At 40.5% G+C, this 18762-nt stretch overlaps 1 protein-coding gene and 1 pseudogene across 1 annotated transcript; one reads left to right on the plus strand and one right to left on the minus strand.

The window, feature by feature from the left end:
- Window positions 1-241: 241 nt before the first annotated feature.
- On the minus strand, window positions 242-7260 carry LOC131240194 (uncharacterized). Its single transcript, XM_058238306.1, has 2 exons — window positions 7116-7260; window positions 242-738 (listed from the first exon to the last, which is right to left on the minus strand). Exon 2 carries the CDS (start codon window positions 689-691, stop codon window positions 485-487), a length of 207 nt encoding a protein of 68 aa, XP_058094289.1. The 5' UTR covers window positions 692-738; window positions 7116-7260; the 3' UTR covers window positions 242-484.
- Window positions 7261-8702: 1442 nt separating this feature from the next.
- On the plus strand, window positions 8703-8848 carry LOC131241900 (U6atac minor spliceosomal RNA; annotated as a pseudogene).
- The last annotated feature ends 9914 nt before the right edge of the window (window positions 8849-18762 follow it).

Raw genomic sequence — 18762 nt, forward strand, 5'->3', positions numbered from 1 at the left:
ATGTCGTGGTAGGGTGGGCCGCACATGATAAAAAATAACAGGTGGCACAAATTAGACCTACAAATGGTCTGATTCAACCAGTTGTAGATTAATGTACGGCTCATTTTTACTAGCATTTTACCCCAAGAAGAAAAATTCTGTAGGCAAAACTGCAGCTGTTGTAATGTTACAACTAATTGTAGTATTCATTCCTCATAACAAGTAGTTGCCTGGCATCTGTTAGATATCAGTGCACATCATATCAGCGAATATGTCCAGGCTCCCCCTTGGATATTATAGCCCACAGCACTTGGTCATTGATATTTTATTTACCATTTCTTTAACAAGAACTATCAACAGGAGAATGAAATCATTAACTAAATCCTTTCCAAAAAAGGAAAAGTTTCATTGACTAATCCTTTGGTTTGTGGTGAAAACTCACTTCATGACCTAATAAGAAGCGACCACCCAGGGAAACTGACCAGAATGGAAAATGCCCTAGTTTTCAGGACTTCGACAAAGGACCTGTTACATCCTCTGCCTTGCTTTTCTGCTCTTCAAACTTGTCAATTGCTACCTGCAGCTCGTCTGTTCCTCCAACGGCCCTCATGGTGTAGAAATACACCCCGAAGACAAACCCTGTCAGACCTCCGGCTACAATCAGGTTCTTGGTCTTTGGTGCAAGGCTGCTGAATTTCACAGATGCTGACATCCTTTTAGTAGTTGATGGCCAACTGTACGCTTACAACTGTTGAAATTCTGGAAAATAAAATAAAATAATAGATTGGTAATTTGGCCAGATGATAGTGCACTATATAGAGATAAAATTATATTTCCCTCCCTCAGTCACACTGGAACTATTTATCCAAAATTCCTCAGTTACATCCAACGGAACCCCCTGATCAACTGACAAGGAACCGCACAATAGATGGTGCACATGGCAGGATGAATGGTCAATTGGGTCCGTCCATCTATTAAGTATTGTTTATGTTTCAAAAACAAAACCTGTTAGACAATCTAATCCATTACCCTTTCTTTAGACAGCTAATTATTTTGTTTTCTACTGTTGTTTTAATGGCCACTGATCTATGGACAGGAAAGTCTAATAGGGATCGGGTTTTTACATCCATGACATCCTAGCTAGGTCCTAATATATGAATGACCCATTGGTGCCTAAACATGCCAAGGTCAGCAAAGACATCCTTATCATATGTTCATATTCCTCAATGGTTTTCTAGGTACCAAATGTTGGTGCAAAGGCATTTCTCTCTTCCAGGTTTGGTGGAATACATCCCCAATAGTTATATAAGATACATCGCACTTAGTCATTAGATCCGGTGTCTTTCAGGTCCCAGCAATCTAAAATGATCTACCTCACCATGGATGTGGGATATCCAAAAAAAAACAGAAGTCCCATGTAAAAATGTTTTTACCCTTTGATAATTCAAAGGTTAGGAGACTGTCCATATTCAAATGATTGAAGGGTTAAATAATTCAAACAGTTCAAAACAAATGCACACACGCACGCACAGAGTTGCACTAACTATCGTGGGATCAAACTTATGAGCCATATTACAGAACTTTTGGAAAGAGCGTGAGTGATTGAACAAAGACTAAGGCATGAGATGAGTACATCAGAAAATTGGTCTGGTTTCATGCCAGGGTGGTCTACCAGAAATTATTTCCTACTTTGGCAATTGATGGAGAAATATAGGAAGGAGAGAAAGGATCTCCGTATGGTCTTTATCGACTTAGAAAAAGCTTACGATTAGGGCTGGTGGATTTTGGAAAAGAAAGAAGTTTTAAGAGGATATATTGACATGATTAAGAATATGTCCGAGGGAGCGGTAACAAATTTGAGGATCACTAGTGGGGAGACGAGTGACTTTCCAATTACTGTAAGCTAGTGCCTAGGGTCAGCATTGAGCTCGTACTTTTTCACATTGGTTATAGATGAGTTAAGTAAGCATTTGAGGGAGGGTGGTTTAATTTAAGTAATGGCTGAGTGGAATGGTGGAACATGGTTCAACTAGTTGACCCCAATTATTTGGGATAAGGCTCATATGATGATGATGATGATGATCTTTATGGAGGGGAACCTTTGAACTACACAACAGTTATTTTTATTCTACTTTAATTGTATCATGGGAGAAATATGGTTGGTAGAGGGAGAAAATAAAACGAAGTTTCCACGTCCAGGTACTTCTCATTTTATAGGAATCGAAATATAGCAACCCTGGAAAGCCAATTTATTTTGGGTGCTCCACTACACAAGCTTGATTCTTTCATTCTTCTGGGTGCTTTTGGAGCAAGGTGTTTTGTATCTGTTACGATAAAGCCATAAAGGCTGATTTGTATAGGTAACGGTCGTGGCCGTTATGTGATATGGGGATGAAACAAGGTATTTGGTTTTTTGGTACCATATAGGCCATTACGGGGCATAACAACCGTTACCCCCATAATGGTCGAAAAGCAATCACTTTTTTTTTTTTTTTGAATCAAAATTTCTCCTCATTTTTCACTTTTCACATTCCAAAAACTCTCTTAGATCATTCTACAACAGATTTCAACCGTTTTAACTATAATTTTAAGATTAAAACCATAGATTGAAGAGATTTAAGCGAACAGAAGCTCCAAGAGCCTTTTTTTTTTTTTTTTTCAAAAAATCGAAAAAATAGTATTTATGCCTTTTTCTTCCAATTTCTAATTCTAATACTTGATTGTGATGTGTAAACATTAGAAATAAATAACCATGTTCATAAATTCACCAAATAGCCTAATACAACACTCTAACCAAAGAGTGGACCGTTACACTATCATAAGCATATTCAAACTAAGCAATGAATACATATTTGAAATATTTACATTATTATGGATTTTCTAGATATTTTTTCAGAATTTTTCGGCAATATATATATATATATATATATATATATATATATAGATATATATATATATATATATTCCAACTGTTGTAGGGGTCCTAATGGTCATTACGGCCGATACCTACAACAATAATGGTGGTGATCGTTACGGCTGTCGTTACCGATATGGAGCAAGGTATTCCGTAATGGTAATGGTGGCTGTAATGGCCACTACAGTTACCTTTACAATATAGGGTATAAGAATTGTTATGGGGGCTATAATGCCCGTTATGGTCTCTTTTTTTCTTTAGTGAAAAAAAAACCCCGAACAACTTGTATCAGCCCCATAACGGACTGTTATGGCCTTTGCTGGGGGCATAATGGGCTATTACGGCGGCGGCTGTAACGGCCTTTATGGGTCTTTTTTTTTCCATAACGGCCTTTACGACCTCGTAACGTGTAACGGCTGCTACTATTACCTTTATGTAACAGCGTTTACGGTCTTGTAACAGCCTTTACGGCACACCATGCGTTGGAGTTTTATGTCCTTGCTGCATATGAGTCAAAACCAGAGGGGAAATTTTATAGGACAACTATAAGATCAGCCATACTTTATGGAAAGAATGTTGGGCAGCTAAGGAACAACATTTTCATAGGATGAGCATAGCTGAAATGATGATGTTCGGATGGATGACTAGCAATGTGAGGAGGAAGGATAGAATTAGAAATGTATGCATTTGAAGGAGAGTAGCACAATAGGGAATAAGATGGAGGAAAGTAGAATGAGATGGTTTGGCCATGTGCAGTGAAGACCAAGAACTGGTTAGGAATGAGTTGGTTCAAGTTGAAGGCTTGAAAAGGGCAAAGGGAAAGCCCAAAAGTATGTGGGTGGAGGAATTAAGAAAAGACTTGATGACCTAGGGTTTAACTGAGGATGTGGTCCTTGATAGGGTAGAATGGCAAAATAGGATTCATGCAGCTAATCCAATCAGTTGGGATAAGACTAATAAAGTGTGTGTGCATAAGAATTTTCCCAAGCGCACAAGCGTGTGCTATAAAGCTTGCGTATAAGTCACACATGTTCCAACATGGCAAATACGTGCAAGATTTAATCAGTCCATCAGGTTGGTCTGATCTTCTAAATGATTCCCAAAAATAAAATCTGATTCAATCAGGATGTGGGACCCAATATTGGAAACAGGTGAGCGGGTTAGAAAACTTCAGCCAAGTTTTTCAAAGCAGTACATTTGTTTTGATAGATGGATTGGATCTCAGACGTCTCATGCCATGATGGCACGTGCGTGGCATATACATGACCTTTATTCCATGTGCTTGTGGCTTTAGCAAAGCTACACACACATATGGGGAAACGGTCCTATGAGCTCGACCTCTATGGGCCCCACCGTGATGTGCATTGGACATCCACCCCATCAATCAGATGCACCCTTCCATGGTGGGCGTGGGCCAAAAAATCAAGCCAATCCATGACTTAGGTGGGCCACACAACAGATAACAGTTGAGAGTGGATGCCCACAAATTGCAATCTTTCTAATTGTTTATAAGGCCCACTGAGATGAGGTTCAGACATCCAGCCAGTCCATTGTGTGTGTCCCACTTGGATGACGCGTCACACCAAATTTCAGGCCATTCCAAAACTCAGGTGGGCCCCACCAAGTGCTTTTAAATGTTTTAGGCATGATTTCAGATGAGGCGCATCATGTAAATGGTTTGAATCATTGAAAGATGACCCAGATCCAATGGCTACAATCCCAACCTATTATAAAGAAATATGCAGGGATCCGTATATTTTAGCAAACATCATCTCTCTCACATGGAAATTAAGAAAGAAAAATTAGAAAATTATAGAAATCAAAAGATGAAAGGAGAGGGCATAGGCAGCCCTGTTGGAAAACCACCCAATACTCGTTCACATACAATCTTTCTTTCTTCCCTTTTTCTTAGACCATCAAGGACTACATGTTTTACTGAATAATCGTGGTTGAAAGCAGTCCACCTAAATTGGAAAACTAAATTTGTTATTCCAAAACATCAGATCCTTATCCAGAAATGTAAATTACCCTTGACTCTAACATGTTTGATGCAGCTAAATCTTAAGGGACCAATCTAAAAAAAGTACATACCATATCTGTACCCAAAAACACCTTCAGGAAACCGCATACAGAGAAAAAAGGCTTTGCTAAGCACATGCAATCAAGCTCATGTAAAGGCATATATGTGTACACATCACATATGTGCCAGCATGGCACATACATGATCTAATCCATCCATCAGGTTGGACTGACCATGTGTATGTTTTCCCAAAAATAAAATGTGGTCCAAATGTGGACCCCAACATTGAAAACAGATGGATTTGTTAGAAAACTTCAGCCACGTTTTTCAGTCTTACATTTGTTTTGCAAACTTTGGCCCACCTGACCAGTAAATCAACCTAATTCTTGGACTAGGGCATCAATATAGTGCTGTCATTCTGATGAATGGATTGGATCTCAGACTTATCATGCCATGCTGGCATATCTGTGGCATGTACATAAGCTTTATTGCACATATGTGTCGGCTTAGCAAAGCTCCAAAGAAATAACGAAGACTAAAAAAGACTGTGAGCTTCAGCCCAACAGCTTACTACTCAACACATACACCCTTCTCTTCTTCTACCAAACAAGCATCACGTGCTGTGAAGAACTCTTTTCTTGATTCAAATCATCATAACCATCTTCATAAACAGGGCTAGAGATCTCATTACAAGACCTTACACATCTAACATTCCGTGGATGTGGACTCTTGCTAATCTCGATCCTATGACACAACTCCAGCTAAAAGGACTCCCGGACTTTTTATTTCTAAAAGGAAACCAACTGTAAATAGACTGCAAATTACTACAAAACACCTCTTGAAATCCTACGAATGGCTCCTATACTCATCCATATGGCTGTAGACAGGGCATGGTTGGCACACCCACTTTTTATTATTGCCTCTGTACAATGCAAGACCACTCATCGCCATCTAGGATCCCAACATAGGCTACAAGTGCAATACAAGCCATTAGATAACAATCGTCTGATATCTAGAGCCATTAATTCCACCAGATTGGCGCATATGATCATCCAACTCATCTTAAGGCTCCCACAGACCAATCAGACTGGTGATCTTGACTATAGCACTAATTGGGACAACTGACATGGTCTCCTGATCTATAATCAGATCAATCTAAACCCTTGACATGGATGTACATATTATATTACAGCCATTTTTCCCGTCAATATGTCACATATGTAGAATATCCTATCTGTACAAAAGGTGGTCCACACCATGACGACAACCTGATATGAAAATCAGGTCAATCCACACATACAACAGGACACAATAACATTATCAATGGGCAGCCAATTGTATGACTTAGTGTACTGGGGTGGCCCACTCAATGACTGGATCAGCCTGATATTCGTACCCGGTGATAATCATGGTGTGGCCTGCCTGCCTGCCTTTCGCATGGGCAGGATATTCTACTTGTGACACCTTCTTGTGGGAAAAATAATGACTGTATCATATCTTATGATACCGCCAGCATATCTGATCATTTCACATTCTAAAAAGAAAAAATAGCTGAGGGGGCGTTTGGTTGTACTAAATTTCATGAAACACCATGAAAATTTGCACCAAATTAGAACGATTAATCATGAAATATCATGATATTTGGTGCAACCAAACACACCCTAAATAACTTACAAAAAATAATATAAAATAAGGAATTCCATCATTCAATAGGTTTTAGTATTTGCTACCATCTGGTTAACATTACAACCAGAAAATTCAAGGCAAACCCCAAAATCCTACTAAAACCCTAAATCAAAACACTAGAAAATATCAGGGTTTATCACAATTTATCAACAGAACTCAGAAAATGCAAACCAGAACTGTTATAAAAAAATAAAAAATAAAATGCAAGAATCATAAATCGAATTGGGTTTAGGACAATTTGTCAGGGGCAAACGGTAAGGGGCCGTTTGGATGCCTGCAACTTGTGTAAAATGTAAGAAAGTTACAGATGACTTTCTTACAGTTTGTGTTTGGGGGAGAAATGTTACAGGTAACAAAATCTCAACCTGTAACTTTCTATCAGGTAAGTTTGCAAGAAATGTAACAGAGGAATTAGGTGTTTTTCAAGTCACAGGTTACTTTGTTACAGGCAACGGCTATCCATTTCGAATTTTGGAGATGGTGGTGGAAACGCAGCTGCATTGAAAGTGCACCTACCTGCTCTGACCCAACGTCTCCTTCTCCCTCTCTCAGCGTCTACTTCCCTCGCTCTGCTCCAGCAAGTGCCTTCTCTCTCTCTCTCTCTCTCTCTCTCTCTCTCTCTCTCAGCGTCTACTTCCCTCTCTCCCTGCTGTGGCAAGGTAATCCCTAACCCTTATTTGTTTTTCTTTTTCGTTTCGTTTTTTTTTTTTTCCTTTTGCGTGAGTGCGAAAAGGGCGCTGTATGGCCAGGGCCGGTTTCGGATCCGTAGCTGCGGGGCCCACCTTGATGTACTTTTCTTACATCCACACCGTCCATCCGTATTGAAAGCTCATTTTAGGATATAATCCAAAAAATGAAGCTGATCAAAATCTCAAGTGGGCCACACCACGAGAAACGATCTTAATTGAATCCCTACCGTCAAAAACATATTGGTGTCCAATGGAATATTTATTTGCCATCCAAACTGTTGATGAGGTAATAAAGACTTTAGATGAAGAGACCACACAAATATCATCATGATCCAAAAACTTTTGTGGCCCACGCAAGAAGTTTTTAAGGTCAATTACTACTGTTTCTTATAATATGGTCCAATGTTGTCGAATAGCATATGCGCTCGTGTGCGCGTATACGATCGCACAATCATTAGGGGTGCACATTTAACTGTTGGAACCGTGTAACCGGACCGGAACCGTTGGATCGGTCCGGTTCCAGGGAGCTAATGGTCCGGTTCCGGTTCTAATATTCAGAGAACCGTTAGGAACGGTTCGGTTCCGGTTTAGGGTCCTGCAGAACTGATCCGAACCGTTAACCGAACCGTTGATCCGAACCGTATACTTGAACTGTAGAACCGATCTGTGCAGGAACCGTGGATCTGAACCGTCGATCCGTATTTAAAAACAAAAAAAAACCCCTAACATTACATACATATGTCTCGTCCTGCTCTCTTTCTTGTGCCGCACTCCCTGCCCCTGCCCTCTCTCTCTCGCTGCACTCCCTGCCCCTGCCCTCTCTCTCTCTCTCTCTCTCTCTCTCTCTCTCTCTCTCTCTCTGGCTCGCCATCCCGGTCCCAGACATCGGCACTGGTGCGGCGCATCTGCTGTCTGAGCTCTCTCTCTCTCTCTCTCTCTCTCTCTCTCTCTCTCTCTCTCTCTCGCCATCCACCCATCCCAACTCCCAATCACCGGAAAACCCTCTCTCTCCCAATCACCGCTACACTCTCTCTCTCTTTCGGTACGTCATTTTCTTTCTAGGTTTTCTGAATTTCTCCCCCCTTTCAAAACCCTAGCTCGAAATCTCTAATCCGTCTCGAATTTCTCCCCCATTTTCTTGCATTTACAGTGGTAATCTTCTCTTTGCAAGGTAAATAGCTCAAAAACACCATGTCCAGCCATCCCTCTCTCGCTGGCCGCCTCTCTCCAATTGTCCATCACTGGCCGTCCATCTCTGGCCATTTCGAATCTTGATCCGAACTTCAACAACGGCTTCTTCATCATTCTCTGTGATGGTAATTAGCAATTATCAATGTTATTGATTTTCTGTAAATGTTTTATTGAATATGAACCATAGTTGCATTTGTTTTCTTATACTGTTTGCGGGCCACTAGTGTTCATTGTAAGGAGAGATGGTTGGCATCTCCCCTGACAGGGACGAGAACAACTTTTGGGCTTTCCTGTTACCACACATCCCTATTTGCGGGCCACTATTCCAAGGGTTACAACTCTGGACTGCCCCGAGAAAGGAAATTTTTAGGTGGCAGGGTCCATGAGAGCAATGGTCTGGATAATTGAACCATGGGCCTGCTTGCTCAAGCTGAAAACTTAGAGTCCTGCATCAGATAAATTCCTGGTTGTTGAAGGGTGCATTTGATTGCACTAAATACCAAGAAATTTCTTGTTATATCACTAACAGCCTAAAACAGTTATTGGGATATCTGTTTGGTTGAGTTTTGAGAGATTGTGTTGTGAAGACTACTAAGCTTTTTAGGTGGTTTTTGTTTTGCCTTTTGTTACTTGCAATGTTAAATGAACATAATTTTAGATCCTAATAGTTGGATTTTAGAGAGCCATTATGTAATGCCTCCTGTGTTTTGTGCATGCTAACTATTTGATAAAATGGCTTGACAAGAAATGTTTTGTGTGGATTGTAGTATTTTATGTTTAGATGTGATATTGAGTTGGTAAATGTGGTACACTCGACTACAGCCACAGTAGTCAAGTGTACTTCCATTGGTAACTTTGAAGCTACAAATGTTTTATCTTGAGACATACTTGCATATGCCTTACAAAGAGCTAGTATGGTGTTGTTATTAAGCCATCATCTGCTTTCTTTTGTTTTGCCATTCTCATGAATGGATGATAAATGGAAAAGGCTTTTTCCTCCATGATTGGTTAACATGTTCTCCCTTGTTTCTAAGCTAAGTTTGCAAAAATTGTATGTATGGTTTCTTCCTTCTGACATGCAAAATTTCGGTTACAGATGGAATGAAATGATAATTTATGTTGTTTTTATTGAATGTTTTAGAGTGTTTGGTTGCAACCAAACACCAACCAAACACCTTACATCAATGTTTTATTGATTTTTTTTTTTTTTGTATATCTTAATTCTTATTAGATGTCAAGTACTGGAGAGACAAATAATCCTCAAGAGCTCTCTATCACTAATTCTCCATCTCATGCAAAGATATGTCTTCCTAAAGACAAGAGTCGTAAATCTGACGTTTGGGATCATTTTACCAAAATTGTAAATGACGGGGATGGAAAAGCGAAAGAGGCTAGATGTAACTACTATAATTCATCCTATGCATGATTGAGTGAGAATGGGACTAACACTTTAAGAAAACATATATCAAAGTGTCCCAAGAATTCCCAAAATAAAAACAAGAAACAGAAACTTTTGTCAATGCATTCACTATTAGAAGATGGTGGTAGTACTCTTAGTGTGTGGAAATTTGATCAAGATCTATGTAAAAGCATTTGCAAAAATGATAATCGTAGATGAGTTGCCTTTTAAGTTTATTGAGCATGAAGGATTTCGTTACTTTTGTAGCATCATGCAACATAATTTCAAAATATTATCACATACTACAATGGCAAGGGATTGTATGACATTGCATGTGAGTGAGAAAAAAAATTGAAGGATTTATTAGTAAACTCAAATCAAAGAATTTGTCTCACTACGGATTCATGGACCTCAGTGCAGAATCTTTCTTACATGTGCCTTACAGCTCATTTTATCAAAGACTGAAAATTGCATAAAAGAATTTTAAACTTTTGTGTGATTTCTAGTCACAAATGTAAGACCCGTATTCTCGCCCGTACTGTTCCGTAAATTTTCACGGTCCTCCCAGTCGAATTTTAATGACCCGCAGGTAGCATTTGCGCACGCTCTTGAGTCACATCCTATAAACCCGAACTGACTCAAGCTGAGACCTATGTCATTGCGACCGCGCCGTTGCTGCGGTTCCGACGACGCGTCTCGTGCGTCAATGCGACGCTCAGATTATGAGATCCGGCCCGTGCATTATCTCAGCCTTTGATCGCTTGATCGCGGGACCTACCTATCCCTTTGGTTGTAATTTCCTAGAGACATAATTATTATGATGTCACCCTAGGGGTGACATCACCCTACCCTACCTTAGCCATAACTCATAAATAACCACCCATTCCCTTTTCCCCATAAGTCAACTCATTAATTACCTATAAACCATCACCTCTCTCTCTCTCTCCTATCTCTCTCCCTCCCTCTTTCTTCCTCACTCTCCATTGCAAAAGCCATGGACGTCCAACCATCCCAAAAATCCAACCACCATCTACCTTAGATCCCCACCAATCCAACCTCTAGATTGTCATCTTCACCGTTGAAAGAGCTTCATAGAAGCATTGGAGTATATGGGAAGAAGAAAAAGAGTAAAGTGGGTGATTCTCCTTCCCTCTCTCTCTCTCTCTCTCTCTCTCTCTCTCTCTCTCTCTTCTTCCTTTATTTTGTGGCCCACTCAATAAGATGTGATGTATATTTGTCCATCAGATGGACCCCATGGTCGTCCAAGCTATGTGGGCCCTATCTTGTGGGTGATGGAAAAACCACAAATATCAAGTTGATCCTGTAAGGTGGGCCATGTCAACGTGGGACCCACCTTAAAGAACTTTCATATTCACTTCGTCCGTCCAGCGTCATCCACGGACGCTGGACGTGCTTCACACAGCATAAAAAAAAGAGGAGATTTTAAGGCTTTTGGGAAGGGTTGCCTATGCAGGCCCCACCTTGATGTATCGGTCTAATCCACACCGTCAACCCCACTTCCCAGATCATTTTAGGCGTTGAACCAAAAAATGGAGTCAATCCGATAATCGAGCGAGCCATACCATAGGGAATAGTGAGGTTAACCGTTAAAACTCGCCTTGATGCTTTTACCCACCACAACACGCTGCATATTAGACTCGATGAGTCTATCTCGAGCTATGAAATTCAATGGCTGGATTGGATTTATCTTAGGTGGGCCCCACCTACTAAAAACCGTAGAAAAACAAAAAATAAAAAATAAAAATTGCATGCAGCAGCAGCGCTGCTGCTGTCAGAACGCAGCAGACGCTGCCTGCGGCTGGCGGACGGCCAGCGAGCTGGGCCTCACGGCTCCAGCTGTGGGCCCCACTGTGATGCGTGTCGACCATCAACTCCGTGCATTTGATGGGTCCCTACAAAATATATGTCCATTCCAAGAATCAGCCTTATAAGAGACTCAGGCGGGACACACCATCTAAAATCATATGAAAACATGCCTAAACATATAAAATCATTTGGTGGGGCCTACCTGAGTTTTGGATGTGATTGAAACTTGGTTTGGACCTCTAACTTTATGGGACACATATAATGGACGGAGTAGATCTGGTTAATGTGGGTCCCACCTAGGATAAAAAAAAAATGCATGCATGTACATTGACGTCTAGACTCTCTGGACGTCCAACGTTAAGTAGGGAGGGTCCCATTGGCCCCAATGGTGGACCCTACCATGATGTATGTTCTACATTAACGCCATTCATTTGATAGGTCCCTTTATTTGATACGTTGGTTCAAAAAAATCAGTTATAAAACGTTCTCGTATGGCCCACACCATCATCTTTCATGCGGTGGTATGTCAAGCCACATGGAATCAACTGCTGGGGTCCACATGCAGCTTGGATCCACCTGAAACTCTGTTTGGACCCTTAAATTGGTGGGACACACAAAATGAATGGGTTGGATTTGTGAACTACATCATGGTGGACCCCAAGATCACATAATCGTACCAAAAGTTTGGTGGACAAATAAATATTACAGTGGCTTAGTCCACGTGACTTTATAAAGAGGTTGTATGGCAAGTAAACATTGCGGTGGGCCCCTGGCCCATGTGACTTTATCAACAGATTGGATACAAGTAAATGTTGTAGTGGGTCCAATGTCGTGTGACCCTATCAACAGGTTAAAATAATAATAATAATAATAATAATAATAATAATAATAATAATAATAAATATTGTAGTGGGCCCCAGGTCTATATGACCTTATTAACAGGTTGGATGCAAATAAATATTACAGTGGCCTAGGTTGGATGCAAATAAATATTATAGCGGGCCCTAGGCCCATGTGACCCTATCACCAGATTAGTTTGGATGGAAAATAAACATCATGTTGGCCCCAGTTTGGATGGACAGTATGTTGGGCCCTAGGATGGGTGGAAAATAAACATTTTGGTGGGTCTTACTTAAGACCCATTTATGCATGTGTTGTGTCCACAATTGTGGACCTCCATAGCGGGATATGTGACTTATCTATGCCTTCCATCCCAATGGGACGCACCACGATGCATGTGTTTCATCCAACCATCCAACCATTTTTGGAAAAATGATTTTAAGGTTTAGGATGAAAATAATACAGATTTATTTATCAAGTGGACCATAGTGCACGGTGAGGATTGAACGGCTATCTTTGAAATCTTGAGACCTTATGATTAGATTAGATGGGAAATAAATGTTATGGCGGGCCTTGAAAATTTTAGTAGTGAAAATCATTATCACCACTTATATTTGAGTGTGGCCCATTTGATATATATGGGGCCCATTGGTGTGGCCCATTTGATGTATGTATGACCATGTTATGAGGCTTACTTTGATGTATGTTGTGGCCCATTTGTCAGGCCCACTTTGATGTATTTTTATCCACGCCATTCAGGGTAGGCACCCCATTATGATATATATCAGGGCTCAAGGGTCGAGGCCCATTAGTGCTGCCTATTTGATACAACCCACTTGATGTGTACGAGGCCCATTAGTGCGGCCCATTGATGCAAGGCCTATTGTGACATGTATTGGGCCCATGACGCGTGACCCATTTGAAGCGTATAAGACCCATGGGTAGGGCCCACATATTATGTATTTGAAGCCCATGAGCAGGGCCCACCTGAGGTTTATATATGGGCCCCATTAATGTGGCCCACTTGTATTTGAGGCCCACGGGTAGCGGCCCATGGGTCGTGGCCCATTGTGATATATACTCGGCCCATACGTTGTGGCCCATTGAGATGTGTTTTCGACCCATTTAGTGAGGCCATTGTGAAATATTCCTACTCATGTGATGAAGCCCATCGAGATGTATTTCTGGCTCATTGATGCGGCCCAATGATGCCACCCACCGTGATGTGCATATTAGGCTAATGGAGCGGCCCAATGTATCGACCCACGGTGATGCGTAGGCCCACGTGCTGCGCTTGCAAGGCCCACCTGTGATGGCTATTTGAGGCCACCTGTCGGATATTTGGGCCCACCTTATGTTTGACTCTACATGGGCCACTACTTGGGAGCAATGTTGGTTAAATGTCCACTTTGACGGGCGATGATGGTTGAATGTTCATATTGTGACCTTCCCATAGGCCATGTTCGACCAATCAATGAGGCTGATTATTGACCAATTCTGATTGACGTGACTAATTTGCCGATTCTGGTTATCGACTACCGATTATGATTGTTGTGGTCGATTGGCTGATTATCAACCAAGGCCAATCATCGTGGCCGATTGTGGATTTCGATTGTGATGTATATTCTGCCCGTAGGTTGAGGTCCACTATGATGTATAAAGGCCCATGGACGTGGCCCATTGTGATGTATATGTAGCCCATGTGATGCGTATTAGCCCCATGTGACGCAGCCCATTATGATTGTACAAAGCCCATTGTGGTGTGTTTGAGGGCTAGGCTATGGAGCCATTGTGATGTATGTTAGGCCCATGTGAAAGGCCCATCGTGATATGTATTAAGCTCTTGAGTAAGGCCCATGGTGTTCTATATTTGGCCCTTGTGTGAGGTCATAGGTCCACTATATATTAGGATCCATGAGGGCCATTCCTTGGGGGGCAATGTTGGTTAAATGTCCACATTGTCGAGGTCGATTGTCGATGCCGGTTATTGATACCGATTATGAGTATGTGACAGCATAGCATCATGATACATGCCCATACGCATCATCTGCATGTTTGTTATGAGATGTGGTTGATCATTGCATATGTCATTGAGCATGTTGTTATGAGACTCCCTGATAGGCGGAGGTTATCTCACTTGAGCACGCAGTATGCACAGGATTGATGCATGACTGGATTGTATGACTCATGCATCTTGCATTATGATTACTGTACGCCCTAGCGACACAGGCATATCGTGGATGGCCAAATGGGACACCGAAAATATTTTGTTCTAGCATACGGGCGCCATAGATGTCCCTGGGTGAAAATCCCTAAACCTCCGTGGCCAGGAGACACCCCAACGTTGAGACCGAGTGGATACATGAGCGCCCGAGTGCCGAATACCAGGAGGCCGCGTCTCCCACTGTGTCGTGGTCGGTTGGGAGGGGGTGTGGCCTTACCCGCCCGAGGGTAGGGGACAATACTAGGCTGAGTTTGACCAGCTCGTGAATGGGTCCGCTATCGACATGCCGGATAGGTATTGGCAGACTATTGGCCAGGCGGATAGTGAGGTTTCTTACGCTCACTTGGACTGTGCGGCTGGGAGAGCGGCAGTGCCATTTGGAGTGTACTAAACCCCGGTGATGATCCCAGAGATGAACCGTACTGATATGTGGATTTAGTGAGCAGGAGTTGCATACTCATTCATGCATTCATTCATTCACTATCTACTCGGGTTGGTGGTATGCAACTAGTTGTTACGTGTGCCTTCGCAATGGCCAGGATTTCGGTTGGGGCGCGACTAACTCGAGATCGGGAGTTTACCACATTGAATCGACTATCCAAATTTAGGTATGGGGACCTGGTTTGGATAGAAGTCCTTGTGATAGACCCCATAGCTCGTGATACTACGCACTACCATCCCGACTTCACACTCCAAAGATGGTCATTCCATTCGCACCGCATATTGCATTACATCCGCGGCATACGACATCTTGGGTTACTGTGCTTCTGCATTTATATGGTCTAGATATGGCTGACGTATTTGTGAACAAATAAGGAATTATATACCCCATTGCATTCTCGGCATTTGATATTTGGCTCTTTATGACTCCTCGTTTGCGTAGCTGTTATATATTGCGTATTCTGATATTGATTGGCTCATGGACTTGCTCGTATTTCCGCTTACTCTGTTATCGTATGATCTATGATCTTGTGAGTATTTCTGTTTACTCTGATAATTCCTGCTCTTGTCAGTATTTCTGCTTACTCAGATAATTCATGATCTTGCTAGTATCTTTGCTTATTCCGATATTGTACGATTTATGGATTACCAGTACTTCCAGTTTGTATGATAATGACATTGTATTGAATACTTGGCACTTACCTTGTGCACACACTTACACCACCTCCTAAGCTTTCTATAAGCTTATGCACGATAGATGCGTGCAGGTGTTATTAGGTTGCAGCAGCGTTGAGCTTGGAGCGTGCAGTTGTATTCTGGAGCTTTGATTTCGATATATGTATTTTCCCTTTCAGCATTGTACTCAAATGATTATATTAGTGGATATGTGATGATGATGTTGCCTTTGTCAATTGGGTAATCTTGTGGTTATGCTTATTACGAGTTAAATGTATGTACAAAAAAAAAAAAAATCCTCCTTGTAGGATCCCAGGATCGGAATCTGGCATATGGACGCTAGGACTCGAGAATGGGGTACTACGGAGGCTGTCGAATTGCATAAAAGAATTTTAAACTTTTGTGTGATTTCTAGTCACAAAGGTGAGGAAATTGGTCGAGCGGTGGAGGCATGTTTGATGGAATGGGGTATAGAGAAACTATGCTCGATTACTATGGATAATTCAAGTTCCAATGATGTTGTTATTTCATATCTGAAGAGAAATATGTCTAAGAAGAGTGATACTTTCATTTTAGGCGGCGAATTCTTTCACATGAGGTGTTGTGTATATATTCTTAATTTAATTGTGAAAGATGAGTTAATTGAATTAAAAGATTCATTAACTCGAATTCGTGGGGCAATGAGGTATGTTAAGAGTTCTCCACAAAGAGAACAACGTTTCAAGGCATGTGTAGAGAAAGAGAGAATAACAAATAAAAGTTGTTTGTGCCTAGATGTTCAAACTAGGTGTAACTCCACATATCTCATGCTAGATGCTGCAACAAAGTTCCAAAAAGCATTTGAGAGATTGGAAGAGGAAGATCTGCCGCCTATCACTAGTGATTGGGATGCTGCTCGGGTTTTTACAAAATTTTTGTAGAAATTCTATGATGCGACTGTTCGCTTGTCTGGTTCTTTATATGTCACTTCTAATTCATATTTTCATGAAGTTTGTGCCATTGAAAGTTTCTTATCCGAGTGGTCAATCAGTATGGATCTACTTTAAATGCCATGGCTAAGAAAATGAAGATTAAATTTGAGAAGTATTGGGGAAATATTGGCAAGGTGAATATGATGTTATTGATTGCTGTTGTGTTGGATCCCCGTTATAAATTGAAATATGTGAAGTTTTGTTATTCTGAAGTTTACGAACCTACCATGGTGATTGAGCTCACTAAGAAGATAAGAGAGACATTCAATCGTATTTATGATGAGTATCAAAAGTTTCAGTCAGTTGATTCTTCTTCAAGTCAAGCTATTTTTGACATGGATGTCGACCAATCAATTAATTGTACAAGTGAGCAATTAATTTCTCTCAAATCGAGTTTCAAAAACATTTGGAAGAAGAGAATTATGGAGGCAAGTCTAAAGTGGACAAATATTTGGAAGAATCTTGTGAAAAGGATGATCCAAACTTTGAAATTTTGAATTGGTGGAAGGTGAATAACTCAAAGTATCGAGTTCTTTCTCAAGTCGCAAGGGATATTTTAGCCATTTCTGTATTTACCGTTGCTTCTGAATCGGCTTTTAGTACTAGAGGTCGTGTTCTAAATCAATTCCATAGTTCTCTTACCCCTGAGCTTGTGGAATGCTTAATTTGTGCACAAGATTGGTTATGTGTTTCGCCTCTCCCAATTCAAGTTGAAGAAAATATAGCTGAAATTGAAGCTCTTGAATCAAGTAAATGTTCATTTGATCAATATAATTTCGTCATATAATTTACTTTTACTTATTGTGTTCTTCTTGATTTTAATAAATTATTATATTTTTGCAGCCCTATCTTCTATTTGAGAACTTTCATATCAAGTTTACTTTGGTGAGGTTCAATTGACTATGATCTACAGGTTGGTTTCCTTCTGCTTTGTGTTTTCATGGTCTTTTTATGTTTATTGAGCATTTGTTGTTTGTTGGGTGTTAATGTGTTTTAATACGATTGTTGTTATTGTTGGTTTGTTAAAGTTTCTTTCTTCTTTTACTAGTATATTAGAAAATTAGGGTAAGAATGGATTTCTAAAGCATGGTCCCACTTGTCGGAACTGAAAACTTATGTATATAGTACCAACAATCTTCTTTAACATCTAATCTGTTGATATGTTGAAGTTGTTTAATTTTATCTAAAGTTTATTCCACCTTTTTCACCTTTGTGGTACACTTCTATGTACTGTTGGAAGAGTAGGATTGGTGAAAAAGGTGAGGTTTGGTAGTTGTTTAATTGTGACATGTTTCAGGCAGATTCTAAACTGCTGGTTGCATCGTGGTCATATAATCTTGGTGAGGTTTGGTAGTTTTCAAAGGCATTTCTTAGTTTTGAAAGAATGGTCATGCAAATCAGATGACTCTAAAGTTTGTCCTGGTGTTAATTATTAGATGATCTTTTCTATATTTGGTTGAGATTTCCCCAGGTTTATACATTTGGAAAGACTAATATGAGCACACAGTGCAATCTGCAATTTCTGCTAAGTTTCTTCAATCTATCCAATTTTTTTTATTGCAATGTGAGTTGATACCATTAACGATCCATGGTTAATTCTGTCAGTGACCTGCAGAGCAACCAATTTACTGGATCAGTTAACTTCTTGGCTGGTCTCCCTTTATCATACCTGTATGTCTTGAACTAAGTGTCTTACTTTGTATGGATTGTCCATTCTTCAACACTTATTAAGCCTAAGTACAAAGTTTTGATTTTAACTGCTCTTAAGTTTCAGTAGTGTATTGATTTTGAGATGAAAGGCTATTGTGATTAGGCCTTTCTATTCTAATAAACATATTAGTCAAGGCTAGTAATAAATCATGTACTAATCATATGTATTAATGAGAAAAGAGATTCGTGATGGAAT

This window comes from Magnolia sinica, chromosome 3 (assembly GCF_029962835.1).
Source record: "Magnolia sinica isolate HGM2019 chromosome 3, MsV1, whole genome shotgun sequence".
NCBI lineage: Eukaryota > Viridiplantae > Streptophyta > Magnoliopsida > Magnoliales > Magnoliaceae > Magnolia > Magnolia sinica.